General features: G+C 41.9%; 1 protein-coding gene across 4 annotated transcripts in view; it reads left to right on the forward strand.

Annotated features, from left to right (window-relative positions):
* Positions 1–15837, forward strand: part of evla (Enah/Vasp-like a) — a 40004-nt gene that overhangs the window by 1531 nt on the left and 22636 nt on the right. Inside the window, exon 1 of one of the 4 annotated variants that reach the window (XM_085392365.1) lies at positions 2173–2417. The exons of 1 other annotated variant lie outside the window; for it this stretch is intronic. In XM_085392365.1, coding sequence (XP_085248491.1) covers positions 2395–2417 — 23 coding nt within the window. In that variant the 5' untranslated portion in view covers positions 2173–2394. Of the gene's footprint in view, positions 1–2172; positions 2418–7026; positions 7463–15837 lie in introns of those variants that run through there. 2 more of the 4 variants (XM_085392364.1, XM_085392368.1) reach the window with 2 other exon arrangements.

The raw sequence follows: 15837 nt of genomic DNA on the forward strand, positions 1-15837 counted from the left end.
AATCATATTTGTGAAGTGCTTCTGTTTTTTTATTTCCAGTCCCAATAATTCACCGTCATCCTGTAACCTCACCCAGCACAAAGCCAGTGGCTCAACTGCTCCAAGACGTAAACATGCAAGATTCATATCTTCCAGTCCAGTCAGATGAGCACGCCGTTTCCTCTTTTTCTGTAAAGCAACGCTGCTTGTATCCCATCCTGTGTGTTTGTCTTCACCCGAGGCAGATCTGCTCTTTGACTCAGGCCCAAAAGGGAAGTCTTAAATCTCCACAAAGCATCAGCGAGGGGCGACCTGGCTTTTATTTTTGCAGGGTTAAAGGAAAAAAAAAAAAAGAATTACATTCAATGGGCCCATTTGTTCAACCTCGCCGCTTCCATTTGCTGCATTTATGTGAGGGTGCGCATGCATTCATGTATGTGGATGCCCATGCACTTGCACATAAGTGTACACACGAGAGTGGAGTTATTTTTAGAGATTTCATTAAGGGGCGCTTCTTCTCTACCGTCAGTCTAGACCTGGCTGTTTCTGCATGCTTGTGCGTGCGTGTTACGAGTAGGCAGAGTGGATTGGGAGGAAGAACCGTGAGCGTGCATGTAGGCGTCTGTCCATTGCTATTATAGGACAGGATTATTTCTGAAGGGCTCGTTGTGGTGATTCACTGTGCAAAAAGTAGAAAGAGCGAGTGCACTCACTGCAAGGTAAAACGCTGAGTTATGCCTCCTACTGCAGGCTGCTGCCCTCTGAGCTGATCAGAGAGCAGCTCCACGAGAGACGGCATCACCGCAGCCACAGCGCTCCCATTTGTGATACAATGATAAAGCCTGGATTTCAGGGGAAAGGAAAATGGCTTTTAGCTAGCAGTAATAGTGACAACTGAATATCACAAATGATTAATTGACTCTCACATGGCAGTCCTTTATGAATCTACCCTTATCTGGTTGTTTTCTATCTGCTCCTGTACATCATCCATAAGGCTGTGTCCTTTGGCGTGGTGGAGGTCAAACAGGTTCAGCCTAACCTTTAGTCTCTCCATTTTCACTCCCCAAGGGTTTCGCTAGATCCAAATATTGATTAGTATCAATTCCAAGGCTGGTATTGGTATCAGATCAATATTAACTCTCCAAAACTAATCAATCAATATGGACGATACTTTTCTATCCTCTAAGTTCAGTATGTAGCCCCCTGGATTGTGTTAAATAATTCTTAGATGAAATACAATAAAAGCTGAAAAGTGGAGTTTTTTGTGTGAACTCATTACTGTGGAAAGTAAAAATCACCATGATTTAGTAATCATTAAAATGTCTTCAAAATCAGCAAACTGATGACAATGATTCATCTTATAAATCAAGACACGCTGCTCTCTTCTTAAAGGTTAAAAGTTCTGGTATCAGTATTGGTATCTGGCCCTGTATTTACTTGCAGTAACAACATTTTAACACTTTTTTTCTGTTTGTTGTGGAGTTCAAAGTCTGCTTGAAAGTTTTCGCTTAGGCCTCAGCCGAATGTCACTAATCCTGGATGCACATGAACTCAGACCTTCTGGGTGCCACTTTAGAACCCCGGATCCGTTGTGTGTTTCTGGCTATTTTCTTAAATCCATAAAGCTTCCTAATCTTTCAGTGGATTGCTCTTTGTTTGTTTCCTACACCTCGGCTCACTGCTGCAAAGAAGCTTAAAAGCCTTTAAGTTTGCTCCTGCCAGATGGACCGCCGTTGGAGGGCGAATTCTGATAAAAGCCACAGGGATGCCGCGAATATTACGCCACATCGGGGAAACTTTTGTTGCTCGTTACGCTCTGTTGTTCCTGCAGAGAACGGGAATGTTGTGTCCATTATGATATCTGAGCTGAATGAATGAACTGTTGCTGTTGTTTCCTCTTCTGTAGTTAATTAGTGATAAAAGGCTGACATGCAGAATCTATTTAAAGCTCCAGTATAGAAAGGGGAGTGTAAAAGCGCTCCTGTTTCCAATACAGGCTAACATGTAATTTCCATCCAGTGGAAATTATTCCTCGGAGGTTGAAAGACGACGACTCGGTCCCCGAAGCAGAGGGAGGTGACTGGTCTGCGCTGGTCACATGTTCTCTCTCTCTCTCTTGCATTCCCTTACTCTGTTGCAACACTCCTCATCTCTCTCGCTCACTCCTTCCCTCCTACTCTCTCTGTGTCTCATGCTCATGACTGCCTTGCTGGCGTAGTAGATTTTTTCTCTTTTTTTAAACTTTTTTAGAGGGATGTGAAGAGGGGAAAGACTGAGTTGACTGCAGCAGAGTTGGACAGCATGCGTATTGCTCTCTCTTCTCAAGGTTGACATTTCCCCCTCTCCTCCATAATCTCCCTTTTTTATACTTCCTTCCATCCCGTGCTCGAGGACTGTGCCCTCTTCTCCTGCGACATGTATTCCCTGGACGACTTCGGGTAAGGCAAAATGACTCATCAGTGATCGTCTCTTCTCTGTGTTTTTGGAGTTGTGTGAGTAAAGCTAAGGTTGGCTTTGGGTTGTGCGGTAATGATGTAGCCTCCTTCACTCTGTGGTGTTTCTGTTTGAAGCCTGGCTCAGCTTTCAGACCACACAATCTGTTTGCTCCTTGAAACAGAATTGTGCGCCTGCAAGAAAAACCCCTATTTCACCAAGCCCGACATGCCGCTGAATATGTTGAATTGGAGGAAAAGCTTGGAAAAAAATCTCCTCCAGGAGTTGCTGACTTTCTCTCCTTTCCTTTTTTCCACCCCTCTGCCTGTGATTCTTTGGAGCCAGCTGTTGCAGAGAAGTCTGATTGGTTACCCTCTAGCAGTCTTTCATTGGTTCAGTCTTTTCCTGGCAAATAAAGGAATGAGTTTCTTGCTGCCTGCCATTGAATCTGCTCAGCTGCTTACTCTTGTTCACGGGACTGATCCCATCTGACTCGTTGCATGTGCGTGCGTTTGAGAAAGGAAGTCGAGAAGAAAGAGATAGAAAGTGTTAATCTGACTGGCTGATTGAGTGAGACTCTCAAGAGAGGGTATAGTCCAGTATAATGTGGCCCTGCCAGATTAGAGCGGGTCATGGCGATTTGTTAAAGCACAAATACAGATACAGAGCCGAGTGGGGCAGAAGAGATAAGACTGATGGTTTACACTTGACCGCGTGCACTCTAGTAATCTCCATCACAGGGAAGATCTCTCAGCATCTCTCACAGTATGCTCACTATTTATGACAGTGTCATTCTGATTGTAATGTGGAAATAAAAACAAAAGTTGTCCAAAACGTAACCTCAAATTGTGAAATCAAACCTAATGCTCCGTTTTTCTACCGTCCAGACCTCGGCCCATTCTTATTCCCATCAACGACACAGGATACAAAGAAAAATACGAGCTCCGCAGGGTTGTATATTATTCTCCGGCTGAGAATGTTAATCAATCTGAACAGGCTAACGCTCGCTCTGTTCTTCCTGTGTTCTCGTTTGTGTAACCTACAAAGTATTTTCTCTCCAAACGGAAGCGGCGGATCCCTTTAAGGATCAGGATTAGTGACGGTGACGAGGACTGGAGAAGGTGGAGGAGAGTGGTGGGGGAAGGGTAAGACAGTGAAATGTGGGGTTGCCATCCATATTGTACTGTATGTGATCACAGTCGGTTACCCTGAGGCCCAACTGGCATCTACAGGGTAATGAATAAGTGATGGTATTATGGAGGTCAGTGTGCTGATTTTACACATTACAGATGATCCGCCTGAATCTTTGTATGTACGATGAGATTTCCCAGTGTCGGTGGTTATTTCAGTTATTTCACTGTTCTCAAACATCGTGTGATGACGAGCTAAAAGATGTGACTACAGTTAAGTTACTGTTTCCCTGGCACAGAAAGAGGAACAGCAACTGGTATCTCAGGAGTAATGAATAAGTTACAGTATTATGGGGTTAGTGTGGGAACACTATTGACTATCAGGCAAACTGTTCATGTTTCATGATTAGTGCATCCCTGGTGTCGGTCTTTATTCAGCTCTACTTTATGTCTAGTTTTTCTTTCAGTGCTTTCAAATTAATTACGCTTTTTTTTTTTTTGTTAAAATTCTGCACTTGAAAAGGACTTTGAGATTTTGAAAAATTTTGACATTTTCGGTGATTACCAGCAAAAAAAGAAAAAACAAACAAGCAAAAATAAATCAATTACAAAAGGTTTTTTTAGCTTTTCATAAGCGTATATGAGAGTAATGTTGTGAATCATCAAACACCCCATGACTATCACAATACTTCACCTATTGAGGCTTCTGCTGCACTGGAAGCCTCAGTAAAAGAATTTACTGCAATTTTTAACATTTTGCAATAAAATATCACCTTTTTTTAAACTGCAAATTATAATTTCGAATTTTAACTGTTAGTATATTTTTTTTTATCTCACTTCAGTTATTTGAATGGGGTCAGTTTGGCTATTACATGCAATCTGATTGTGATGATGCAGCAGTTAACTGTGATAAATCACTGAAAATAATATATCTGCTGTTGTGTACATGGACAGAAATTCACATTTAACTTTCACATTTGCGCTCTGCAGCCTTCCTGTTCCAACAAGAATAAAACCAGTTGAGTGGAGATTTTTTCAGACTGGCAACACGTTGGAAATCTGTCTGTATCTTTGAGTGTTTGCAGTCAGTCCAACCAAGACTGCGACTGCAGAAAGGTTGCCATCTATCAGGTATGTCAGGAAGTGCTGTGTGGCAGGCAGGAGTTGGACCCAAGATGCAGGCACTCAGACTCGAGGGATGAACTCAAAAAACTCAGCTTTATTTGCTGACAGGGGAAAAGCATACAAAACTAAACTACACAGGGAAAATATAAACTTACACTTTGCAGGGAGGCACACGAGGAAACACACAGCTTGAGGGACGACACGACACTGACTCAGAGAAACACAGGGTTTAAATACACTGGGAAGTAAAGAGGGGAATGAGACACAGAAGGAGGCCACAGCTGGGGGAAATCAGAACTGACGAGACAAGGAAGCGTAAACTGAACACATTCATATAAGACACGGACCTTCAAAGTAAAACAGGAAGTATAACACAGAGACGCGAACTTGACACGGTAGAGACAGCAACTAAGAAACACAGAGACATAACCATAAGGCAAAGAACCAAAAAACTAGAGATGATAAATAATACACAGAGGGAAATCCTGAAACACAAGAAGCTCAAAACATGCGAAGACACAGACCAAGAAACGCCGACTTTACACAGAACAAAAGGGGGCACAGGAAAACAACAGGGGCAAACTAGAAACCATAAAATAAATCACACAAGTACTCGACAAAATACAAAAATCACAAAAGAACTAAAAACGCTGGGTCAGGAGACCCAGGATCCTGACATGGTAAGGCAACCTTGATCAAAAGTGCTTGTGAGTGTGCAGTGACTTCAAGCTCTGGGAAACCATTTAGTCACCAATAGTTGCAGTCGGTCACAAAATGTGAAAAAATTCAATAAAATCATCAGAACGCTGCGAAGTTTTTGTGTAGAGGTAAGAATGTTCCTGTCTTATTTTCCCTCATGTGACTGAGCCATTAGCTTACTCTGATTAGGAGGTATTTTAGTGTCCAGTGTTGGATGGTTAATCAGTTCATTTAATGTAAGTTTGCTCAGCTAACATTAACTCAGACTGGTGATGCATGAGATGAGCCCTCTGTGTAATAAAACTCCCAGACTATTTAATTTAATTTAATAAAATTTAGATATTTGGTGTCCCTGTATCGATACAATATTGTCATGCAAAATATTGCAACACTATGCTTTAATTGCTATCGTCCTATTTTTTAAAATAAATATTATTTTGCTGTGGCATACATTTATTGGAAAAATCCTAAATAGAAAGAATAATAGCACCCTATGATCACTGTGAATGTGTCTTTTTCTTTCTAAGCAACAATGTGGCCTTCATGTTTGATTTTCGATGCGCTCACTTTCCCTGCAGCAGTTTAGCTCTTTCCTATTATCAGTTTATAAATGTTAGTGAGCAGGCAGTGTCTCCTCCTCTGGGCACAACAGAGCCTCATCTGCCACAGATCGAGCTTGTTAACATTTACCCGTCCGGCCACAGAAACGTCCTGCGGTCCAGCTGGGCCATCTGAGCCGCACACGAGCCAAGAGTAATTTCACTTGGCATGGCTGTTACCCCTGAATAACAAATCGCTGTTGATCGTGACCCCGGTTTAACCAATGTCAACGTGACACAGAGTGCCCTGTCACGCATCTTGGTGGTGGGACTCTGTCGTTTGGGTTGTTTGCTCTCTGAGCGGCATATGATGTCAGCCGTTAGAGCCGAGCGCATGTGAACCAGAGAGGTCAAAGGGTAATGCTCTGTCATCTTAACACTGGACTGCTGTCAGCCCAAGGTTGTGTGGATTTGTGTGTGAGAGCTTGAGAGGGAGATCGTTTATTTGTAGCCTGCAGGACAGCACACAGTGGACAGGGTCCTTTGCCAGAATCAAACCGGGAACGTTCTCTACCTCTGGTTTTATTACATTTGGATCGAATACTGCCGCTCCGCTCAACAATAACACCGATGCCTTCCAAAATGCCCCCACCTCCCTTTGCTGTCTCACCCAGGGAATCTAAACCAGATTGAGCGTTAGCTTGTGAGTTATTCAATAGCTTTTAATGGACATTTAGCACATACACACGCATGCACGCACACACATGCACACACCACCTCCAGTTAATGTGCATGCCCCGTGAGTGTTCATCCACTGTCCTCAGAGGTGGAGGACATCCCAGTCAATAGTAGCTGACCACAGTATAGACCACTGGTTGTTAATTCGGGCTCGGCTTATTTGGGTAGCTATGGCAACGGCAGGTCAGGAGGAGGGGCGGTTGGAGATAACAGCAGGACCCCCCCCCCCCCCCCCCCCCCCTTCATACATCCAGTAAACTGTAGTGTGTGTTTGGATTTGTTACGGGAGGGGGGGGTGCTGCTGGTTGAGACGGATATGAGGTAATCTCCCTTGGGTTTTCAGTACAACAATAGCGCAGAGGTTCAGTGACAATCGCACATTCACAATCGTGTGTTAGGGATCGCTGGCTGGTCAGTGACTTCATCTCTGCCAGTCTGTCTGTCCGTCATCGCCTTTGTTCCTGGATGGAGGGGCCATCCGTCTGGATGTGAATGCAGCACTGCGAGAACTCGGGAATGTTCTAAATCTCATTTCGCTTCTAAGTGGATGATTTTAGTTACTCATGCAGCTGTTGCTCTTGTGCGTAATTTCTCGCAGGCTTTCAGGAGAGGATTAAACCGCTTTTAATAGGTTAGAGTTTAAATGTAACGCAGCAGCACAGAAGGGAGTTTGTGTTATAGAGTGACGCTGCTGCTGCTGCTGCTTTGTTTTGTTTTCCTGTTGACCAGCATGGACATACACCGGTTGCAAGCGCTGCGTTACTGCCTTCCTCAGAGTGTCAGTGACTCGGGATTGTTTTACAGCCACATCGCTGCCAGGTTTGTGCTGACACTTTGTTTGACGTCTGTCTGATCATTTCTATTTCCTGTAAGTAAGTCAGTGAGGATGAAGGGTGAAGATAGGAAGGAAGATGAAGGAAGGATGTCAAAGATGATAAAAATAGTTTGGGATGAGTAAAAAAAGTCTGATTGTTTAGTCGATGAGGTTTGATTATCGTCCACAAAGAAAGCACTGTAATATTCCAGCAGCACAGACGGACAAATCTTTCCCTGCTGTATTTTAATCAGAGCTGAAATACTAATCTGTCATCTTAATCTGGCCTCAGCAAACTGACACAGAATGGAGGTTATTTTGGATTAGTTATTGTGTGCATGGAGAATGTTAACTTTGCCATAAAGGTGGAATGAATCAGCTCTCTGTTTTTATGTTAAAAGTGCACAAAAGTGTGCAAAGTTTTGACTCTGATGTGTTTTGATGACTGTTCGCCTGATTGCAGCATTCCCATCAAAGCCAGAGATGCTGCCAGAAAGATGCGGTTCAGCGTGTGCACGTGATGCGACGCCGAGCATCTTCTTTATTCTAAACACGCTGCAGCTTCACACAGAGCATCTCTGAATAGAAGAGCTCTGTAAGGGCTCTATACATGTTTAATTCACACACGTGTTAAAGACTGCTTAGCTTCCGGCTGGAAAGGCAGCCTTTCAGGCCAGTGCACTTCCCCCCTCTCTCTCCTGGACGATGAAAGATCGAGGGAAGACATGGAAAAAGAGAGAAAGAGGGATATTTGGTCGCTGCTGATGTTCCAAATGAGAGCGGTAGGATCAAACAGCTCTGTTGGCTGCCTTGTTATCACGAGGGAGAAGAAGAACGAAAGGGGGAGGCTGGGGGTGTGAAAATAAAGGACAATGAGGATTTTATGACGAGATGTGCAGCCGCTGCTTAAAACTGACTTCCCGTCTAATACATGCAACTCCTGTTGTGTCTGCTGCAGCACTGAACACTGAAAATGCATACGATATTGTGAGCAATGTTAAATTTTTAAGTAAGAACGGGCATTTCATACAAAAGTACTGTTTCATATTCATTCTAAACTGCTCTTCAGAAATTGTCCCCCGACTCCAAACTCCTCTCAGATGGATATGTATCCTCGTGGTAGATTTATAGCCCCTTATTTTTCACACACATTATTGGCTTTTCGTCTTTCGTCTGGTTTGAATTGAAGATTTATTTGGGGGTATTTTAGCGTTTATTGGTGGTTGGGACAGTGAAGCAGATAGGAAAGGAGGGGGAACAACATGCAGGAAAAGCCTGGGGTGGAATCAAACTCATGTGCCACAGTGGCCTTGTGCCACCTACCTAAGCCAGCCAACCCAGGACCTGAACTCTATATTTTAAGATAAGCAATAGTTGTGTATCTGTTTCTATTTATTTTTCTTATAATTAATTGACTCCTCGAGTATTTTAAAATCATTTTATTTATTTGACCTGTAGAGGATATTCATTTAAACCTAAACCTGAATGAACAGGGAGAGAAGTGGCAGTGATAGGGGCAGAAACACAGACTGACGAAGGACACCAAGTACACAAAATATACAACATATAGATATCAAGTGTAATAAGCAAACTGTCTGATCATTGTTTATGTTTTACATGGCTCTGAATGAAAAGGATTGTGCTGCAGAAGGATTCAAACAACTGAACCTTTTCCACAGAACAACTGGGGCATTTGGCTAAGAACATAAGCACATTAATGCAGTTTGAAATTAATGCCATTAAGACCACATCACTCTGTTCTCTCTCATTTAGGCTTAGTTGCATTTTGCAATATTGTGCAGTATTCGTATATGAGTGGGGCGGGGGTCAGATAAATGCCCTGTGATCTATTAAGAGTGAGGCACAACATGATGGATCTGGGATGTGAAAGCCTTTGTGAATCGGCTGTGTGCTGTTGCTTTAAAATAGTCTTGTTGTCTACTTAGCGGGACTGTGATACACGAGTTCAAAGGTCTTTTGAATAAGTACACCTCTGCTGTAGAATTAAATATATGTTACATTTGTTTTTCAGATTTCCAACTCCATATTTTTACTCTTGAACTCAGGAAAAGTACTTAAGGTGTTTTCACAGCTACACAAAAACCATCCTTTTCTGGGTGCAGCTGTCTGTAAAAAGCCCGTTTAGCTCCTCTCCCTTTAAGCCACACTTTTTCCGATTGGTCAACCCTCTGTAAAAGGAGATTTAAAGAGCTAAACAGCATGTGGGCGGGGCTCCAGGGCTCATATATTAAGGATATCCGCTCTCACTGACATCATACAGAGACAAGAGTGAAAAAAATCATGTCTGATACAGATTGTTTAGAGCAGTCTAAAGCCTGAGCTTCTCCCTCGTAGGCATTATTTGTACACTTACCCTCATTTTTTGAAAAACGTGGTCCATATTTGATATAATCTTCCATTATTATGGGACTAAATCTGTGACGGACATTAAAGAAAAGCAGAAATGGTCCCTTTAAGAGTCAGATTTGGCATGCTTGGCAAAATGCAGACAGCAAAAACACTGTAATTATAACTCTGTGAGTGTGTGTCACTCTTATTTATTTTTAATGACTGTGCTCCATATAGTTTAGTAGCAGTGTTAGGTTACATGCGGCAGTTACTACAACCCCTGCAATCTGGCCCCTGCCTCATATCTCACTGCATCCTTTAAACAGACTAAGTGTGTATAGCTTGCCGGGTTACCAGTGACCCAGCTTCACACTGTGTGTGAGCCACAGTGAGCTTGTGCTGTTTTTAGTTCCTCGGGCCTCCTTCCCTGCCTGTGCCTGTGAACACTACTTTCCCCCATGGAGCAGATTAGAGGTCTTGTACGAGAGTTAAGCCCGGGTTAATTTAGATTTAAGGCTGCAGTGAGGTAATGATCTGCCTGCTATGCTCTGTCTCTAATCCAGACAGACCTCTTCCTTCTGTCAGCCAGACCCCTTCACCCACTTAAACACACACACACAAAGAGAGAGTGGCATCCCGTCTCTAAATGTATGGCTTTGCCCTGCTCTAAAGCCACGGGGGCTATAATCCTCATTGTGAGCATAATAATAACACTAAACTGGATCCTTACTTTACAACCAATCTCTCTGTCCCTGTTTCTGGCCCTTCACTAAAAATATCTGTTACCATGTAATGGTGTATGTACACTATGGGTACCATAATATACTGTGTGTGGGTGTATAATTATGTATTTCTCTTCCTGTTTGGAAAAAAAAGGGGCAGCACCTCACATCACATCATAAGACTGACTGCCTCACCCTTAACGAGAAGATACTAAGAACCGAGGTGGATTTCTGGCTACTGTGCATGGTGTTAGTGGGTTATGTCTCTCCTTGTAGTTACAATTAATAATGTTTCAATGGAAACTTTTACAACAGTGGTTGCACTGTTGGTTGTTTGACTTCCTGACCTTTCCTACAACCAAATTTCCAATATGGGAGCAAATTCCTCTGCAGGAATGAAACATTTTTCACTTGAGGCTACTAATGTTTATTTCCCAAACATCTCCCTGACACTGACTGCATTTCTTTATTAGCTACAGCACCAACAAGGGATGCATAAAGCTGTGTAATTATCACTTCTGCTGCCTCTCTGGGTGCTTTATTCTCTCTCGGCTGGCTTTCGTTGTGCGGGAGGTTATGGTGGGTTTTTGTTTTTTTTAGGCTACTTAATTAGCATGAAATGAAACTCATTAGTTGGATAGATTAAGCTTTATTTGTGGCACCTCCAAGTTGCAGTGAATGATAACTGATGTGACAGTTGACAGAGTAATTAAGTGAGATTTATGGTGACGTGAAAGGCTGGGGGAAAGCAGAGGTGCTGAAAAAGACCTCGGGTATGATAGCATGGCATGTGTCTTATGTTTGGTCTCACTGCTTCTCCTTTTAGTTAATTAATTTTAGATAAAAGTTCTCCCGTATTATTAACCATGGCCAAAGTTTCAAATAGTATCCTCTATTGTGGTACATATGTAAAAATATACAGTAGGGAGCTGTACATTTTTATAGTAGATTACTGTTTTTTTCCCCTGCCAACGACAGAACTAATTGGATGGAAATGTTTAAGCACAAGTCATTAATTCAGAAGTGTTGTCATGGTTACTGCAGTCATTTTAGTTTTGCTGTGATTGTTGTGGGCGTGTGATGTGGTTCCCATTGATTACGTGCCTAAAAATAGTGTAGAGAAAAAAGTGTTATAGTTTAGCTAAAAATGGGCCACCGTGAACCAGAGTTCAACTTAGAGTAGTTGTTACTATGAGCAGTACAAGGGAGTAGGAGAAGAAATTGTTGTAATTTAACATGCAAATTTCTTGCAGTGCAGTGTTATTCCAGGAAAATTTAAAGGGAAAACTAACCTTCACTAACCTCTTTTTCTGTCATAGATTTGTCATGCATTTGTATCAACAGATCTCTGCTGACGGTGTATTTCTGTGACGCTTTAGTGTCCTTTAATAGTGTTTTTGACATCTAGTTTTCACAGAAACAAAGGCCTAACAATCCGATCCACGGTCATGAGCCGGCCATGCAGGGTCGTGCTTAATGACTCATCAGTTGTTCAGATCTGTTCGGGTGCCTTCCACTGTGAACCAGCAGGATGAAACAATTACCCCAGATACAAAAGCTAATTGCCATGATAACAGAAGCCCTGCCCCCCGGGTGCTACCCAAAGAAGACGCCTCGTGCAACCCACCACGACCCACTCGCATCCCTGCCAAGGTAGCACTAAATACAGCCAGTGATCTAATCTTTGATTTGCCAGACCTCACAGAAATATGAAACTTCTGTTTCTAATATGTCTCGACCCCTAATGTATGCTCTTAGTATTTTCTGGTCGTGATCAGTTTGAGGAGTCATTTCTGAAAATAACTGATCTCTGAGGGGAAACACTCAAATTGTATAATATAGGATTTGTGTGGAGGAGGGTGGGGTGAGGCAGGCACATATGTCTAACCATGTGTGCAGGGAAGTGCTTTGCTTAATTCAGAAGCCTGGGAATGTGGCCTCATTTTTACTGCTCGCCTATGAGGCTTTATTTGACATGAGGAAGGCTTCAGTGCACCAGAAGCCTTCATAGCTTTCTCTGTTCTTCTTTTATTTCTTTTCAATCACTGCCACTGTTCTCTTCTGCTACTTTTTCTTCTCACCGCACTCGGGCTGCCTTTGGGGTGGATTTATTATTCAGCTTTAGCCTACTTATTCCAGAAAAAACAAGGTGCAACGCTCAGATGGGATCTATTGGGGAAATCGCATCCACTTTTTCCAGGAAAGAACTTGAATATTCAGAGTACTTGTTTCCTCTGCACCAATACAAATACACCAGCCACTTTATTAGTTACAACTAGGAAGTCCTGGATTGGACTGCCGCTCGCCTTCAGAACTGCTTCAGTTCTTTATGGTATAGATTCAACAGTTGCTGGAAACATTTCTCAGAGATGCTGGTCCATATTTTGCACACAGTTGCTGCAGATTTGTTGGCTGCACATTCATGATCCAATCTCCTGTTCGACCACATCCCAAAGATGGTCTGTTGGATTGAGATCTGGTGGCTACGGAGGCCTTAAAGTGTCATCATCATTTGTGACTTCCAATTGTAAGCAGCCATTGATACAAAGAAGGATGAATGCATGCTTTCATGTTATTTACACCAAATTCTGACATTGCTATCTGATTGCTCAAGCAGAAATCGAGACTCATCAGTTCAGGCAATATTTTCCAGTATTGTGCTGTCCAGTCAAAACAGCATACAAATTGTAGCCTCCCTTTTGCTGTTCTTTCTGACAGGAGTAGCACCTGGTGTGGTCGTCTGCTGCCATAGTGCTTCTATGTGCATTGAGAGATGCTCTTCTGCATACCTACTACTTACTATTGCCTTCCTATCAGACCAAAGTAATCTGGCCACTCTCTTTTGATTTTTGCCCAGAGAACTGTGGATATTTTGTCTTTTTTTTTAGACGATTCGTTAAAAGGTTGTGCAAACATATCAGCAGTTTTTGAAATACTCACCAGCACGTCTGACCCCAACACTTACCTAAATCACCTTTTTTCCACATTCTGATGTTTAGTTTGAACTTCAGCAGTGGGTCATTTTCACATGTCTACATGCCTAAATGCTTTGAGTTCCTGCCATGTGATTGGCTGATTAGATATTTGTGTTAACAAGCAGTTCAACAGGTGGAGCCAGTTTAGAGGCTATTGATTAGGGCTGGGCCATATTATACCGTTCACGGTAATACCGGTATAATGTTAGGCAACGATAGGAAAATGAAATATCGCGATAGAATGGGAGTAAAACGCGCATGCGCAGTGCCTTTGTTTTCATACGCACATGGCCGATTGTTGAGTGAAACAGATGAACCAGAATTGGTTTGTAAAAATGGTGCAACTTCAGTGATGTGGAACTGGTTTGGTGTTTGTCCGTCAGATACACAACAAAGCACATTTTTTTGCAGAACATGCAAGCAGCCGTTGTTATTGTCATATTTGTCGGACTAAGATGCTCTTAAATCTGGGAGTAATCTGGGTCCTAAACTCCGAATACTTCAGGTCAAACAACACTGCAGCATCACTTAGAGTTAAAAACTGTCTAAATTCTTTCATCTTTAATAAAACGATCAGCATTGCTGCTTTACCAGGTGTAACTATGAAGTTTAACTTCCAGGCATCCATGAAAACAAAAGTTATTACATTTAACGGAGTTAGAAGTTAGCAGGAAGCTAGCGGAAGTTAGCTCGCTAGTTTCGCTAGTTACCTAAGCATGATATAGCATGTTCTGACGGAGAGATTTCTGAAAAAAATCAAACGTACAGCTCTGCTATCACTTCCAACATAAATGAAGACAGGAAACTAAACAGCAGCGACGTTTGCAGGGTTACTGAATTTGGGCTAGCTGGTATATAATGATGTGCTACGTGATCGCTAGCGAGACAGCTATGTTAGCATAACATAAACAGTGAAGCTGGAGGACGAACACTAACACTTTTCCACTTATAAAAGTTAACGTGAAGGTTCTTCATGGTTAGAGACAAATGCAATCGCATGGCAGGATGCTGTAAACGGACCAAACTTCAGTCAGGAGAACAACTGAGATAATCCATCCACAATACGAGGTTAGTTATTAATATACTGCAACAACATAGGAATAGAGCAGCTGCCAGAGAATTCAACATTAATGAATCAATGGTACAGAAGTGGAGGAAGCAAGAAGAATGAGTTTAATAAAGTTTGATTTATCTGACTGCTTTGTTTCGCTTAATGTGCCTTATAATCCCGTGCACCTTATGGTCCGAAAAATGCGTACTGCACACTGCAGTTTAATGTTGCAAAGCACCTATTTTTAACTTCAGTGGATATTATACATGGTTATGCTCAGGATATGTCAGCCCATTTCTACTGGAAATGCCTTTTGGTTAAACTTTCAGCAAGGAATTTGCATTTGCACTGTTACATTTTTATAAAGCTTTAATGTACATAAAAACCAGCTTCTTGTTTAAGTGAAAATAAATGGAAGGTTGTCTTTTTGCGCTAGTAATGTTGTGGAGTTGTATTTTGTCTCGCATCAATTATATCGTCGGTTATATCGTTATCGCAAATTTTCAAATATATATCGTGATAAATATTTTTGGCCATATCGCCCTGCTCTACTATTGATTGTATATTAAATAAAACATGAATGTACAGGCTTATAGAACTGCTTTCTGCTGAATGCAGGTCTCATTAGCCTGTCAATATAATGTAAAAAACACATGTATTTCTTTTTCTATTCATGAGATGAATTATGCACTTTAAAGATATAAGATGTAGTCAATAAAGAACATAAGAGTGGCCTGGAGTCTGAAACTGCCCAAATGATCAATGCACTATAGTTCATGCAAGCTTTCTGCACTTTGATGAAATCGCTTTCATTAGCCATAATCAATACTTTTAATTTAGCATGCATGTAAAAGGTCACTTGTAATGATGAGGCCATAGTGAAATATTACCTTACTCTGCATGTCCTCTGAGCTCTACACAGCTCAACGATTTCTGTCTTTTACATTTTAACATGGCACATAAATAAAGTGCAGATGTGACATTTTAAAAGCAGACTGCTATATAAACAAAAAAGCCTGCTGCAGCCGTAATGTATGTCACAGAAATGTGCCAAAAAAATCAGTCTTTCACAGAAGAACTTTCTGGTCTATGTTGGCTGTCTCAGTTACATAAAATGAGCCTGGCTCCTGCGTTATAACATGCTACTGCCAGCCCAATTGCAATTATTCATGCAGTTTTTTAAGCTACTCTTCGTATTGTTTAGTCTTAGCCTAGCTTTATTATCACACCTGCAAAGTGTCTACCTATTTTCAGCTACTTATATCTGCAGTCTTATTCATTTG

The sequence above is a fragment of the Rhamphochromis longiceps genome, linkage group LG19 (genome assembly GCF_057381845.1).
Source record: "Rhamphochromis longiceps isolate RC_006_pf linkage group LG19, R_longiceps_female_GT1.1, whole genome shotgun sequence".
Lineage (NCBI taxonomy): Eukaryota > Metazoa > Chordata > Actinopteri > Cichliformes > Cichlidae > Rhamphochromis > Rhamphochromis longiceps.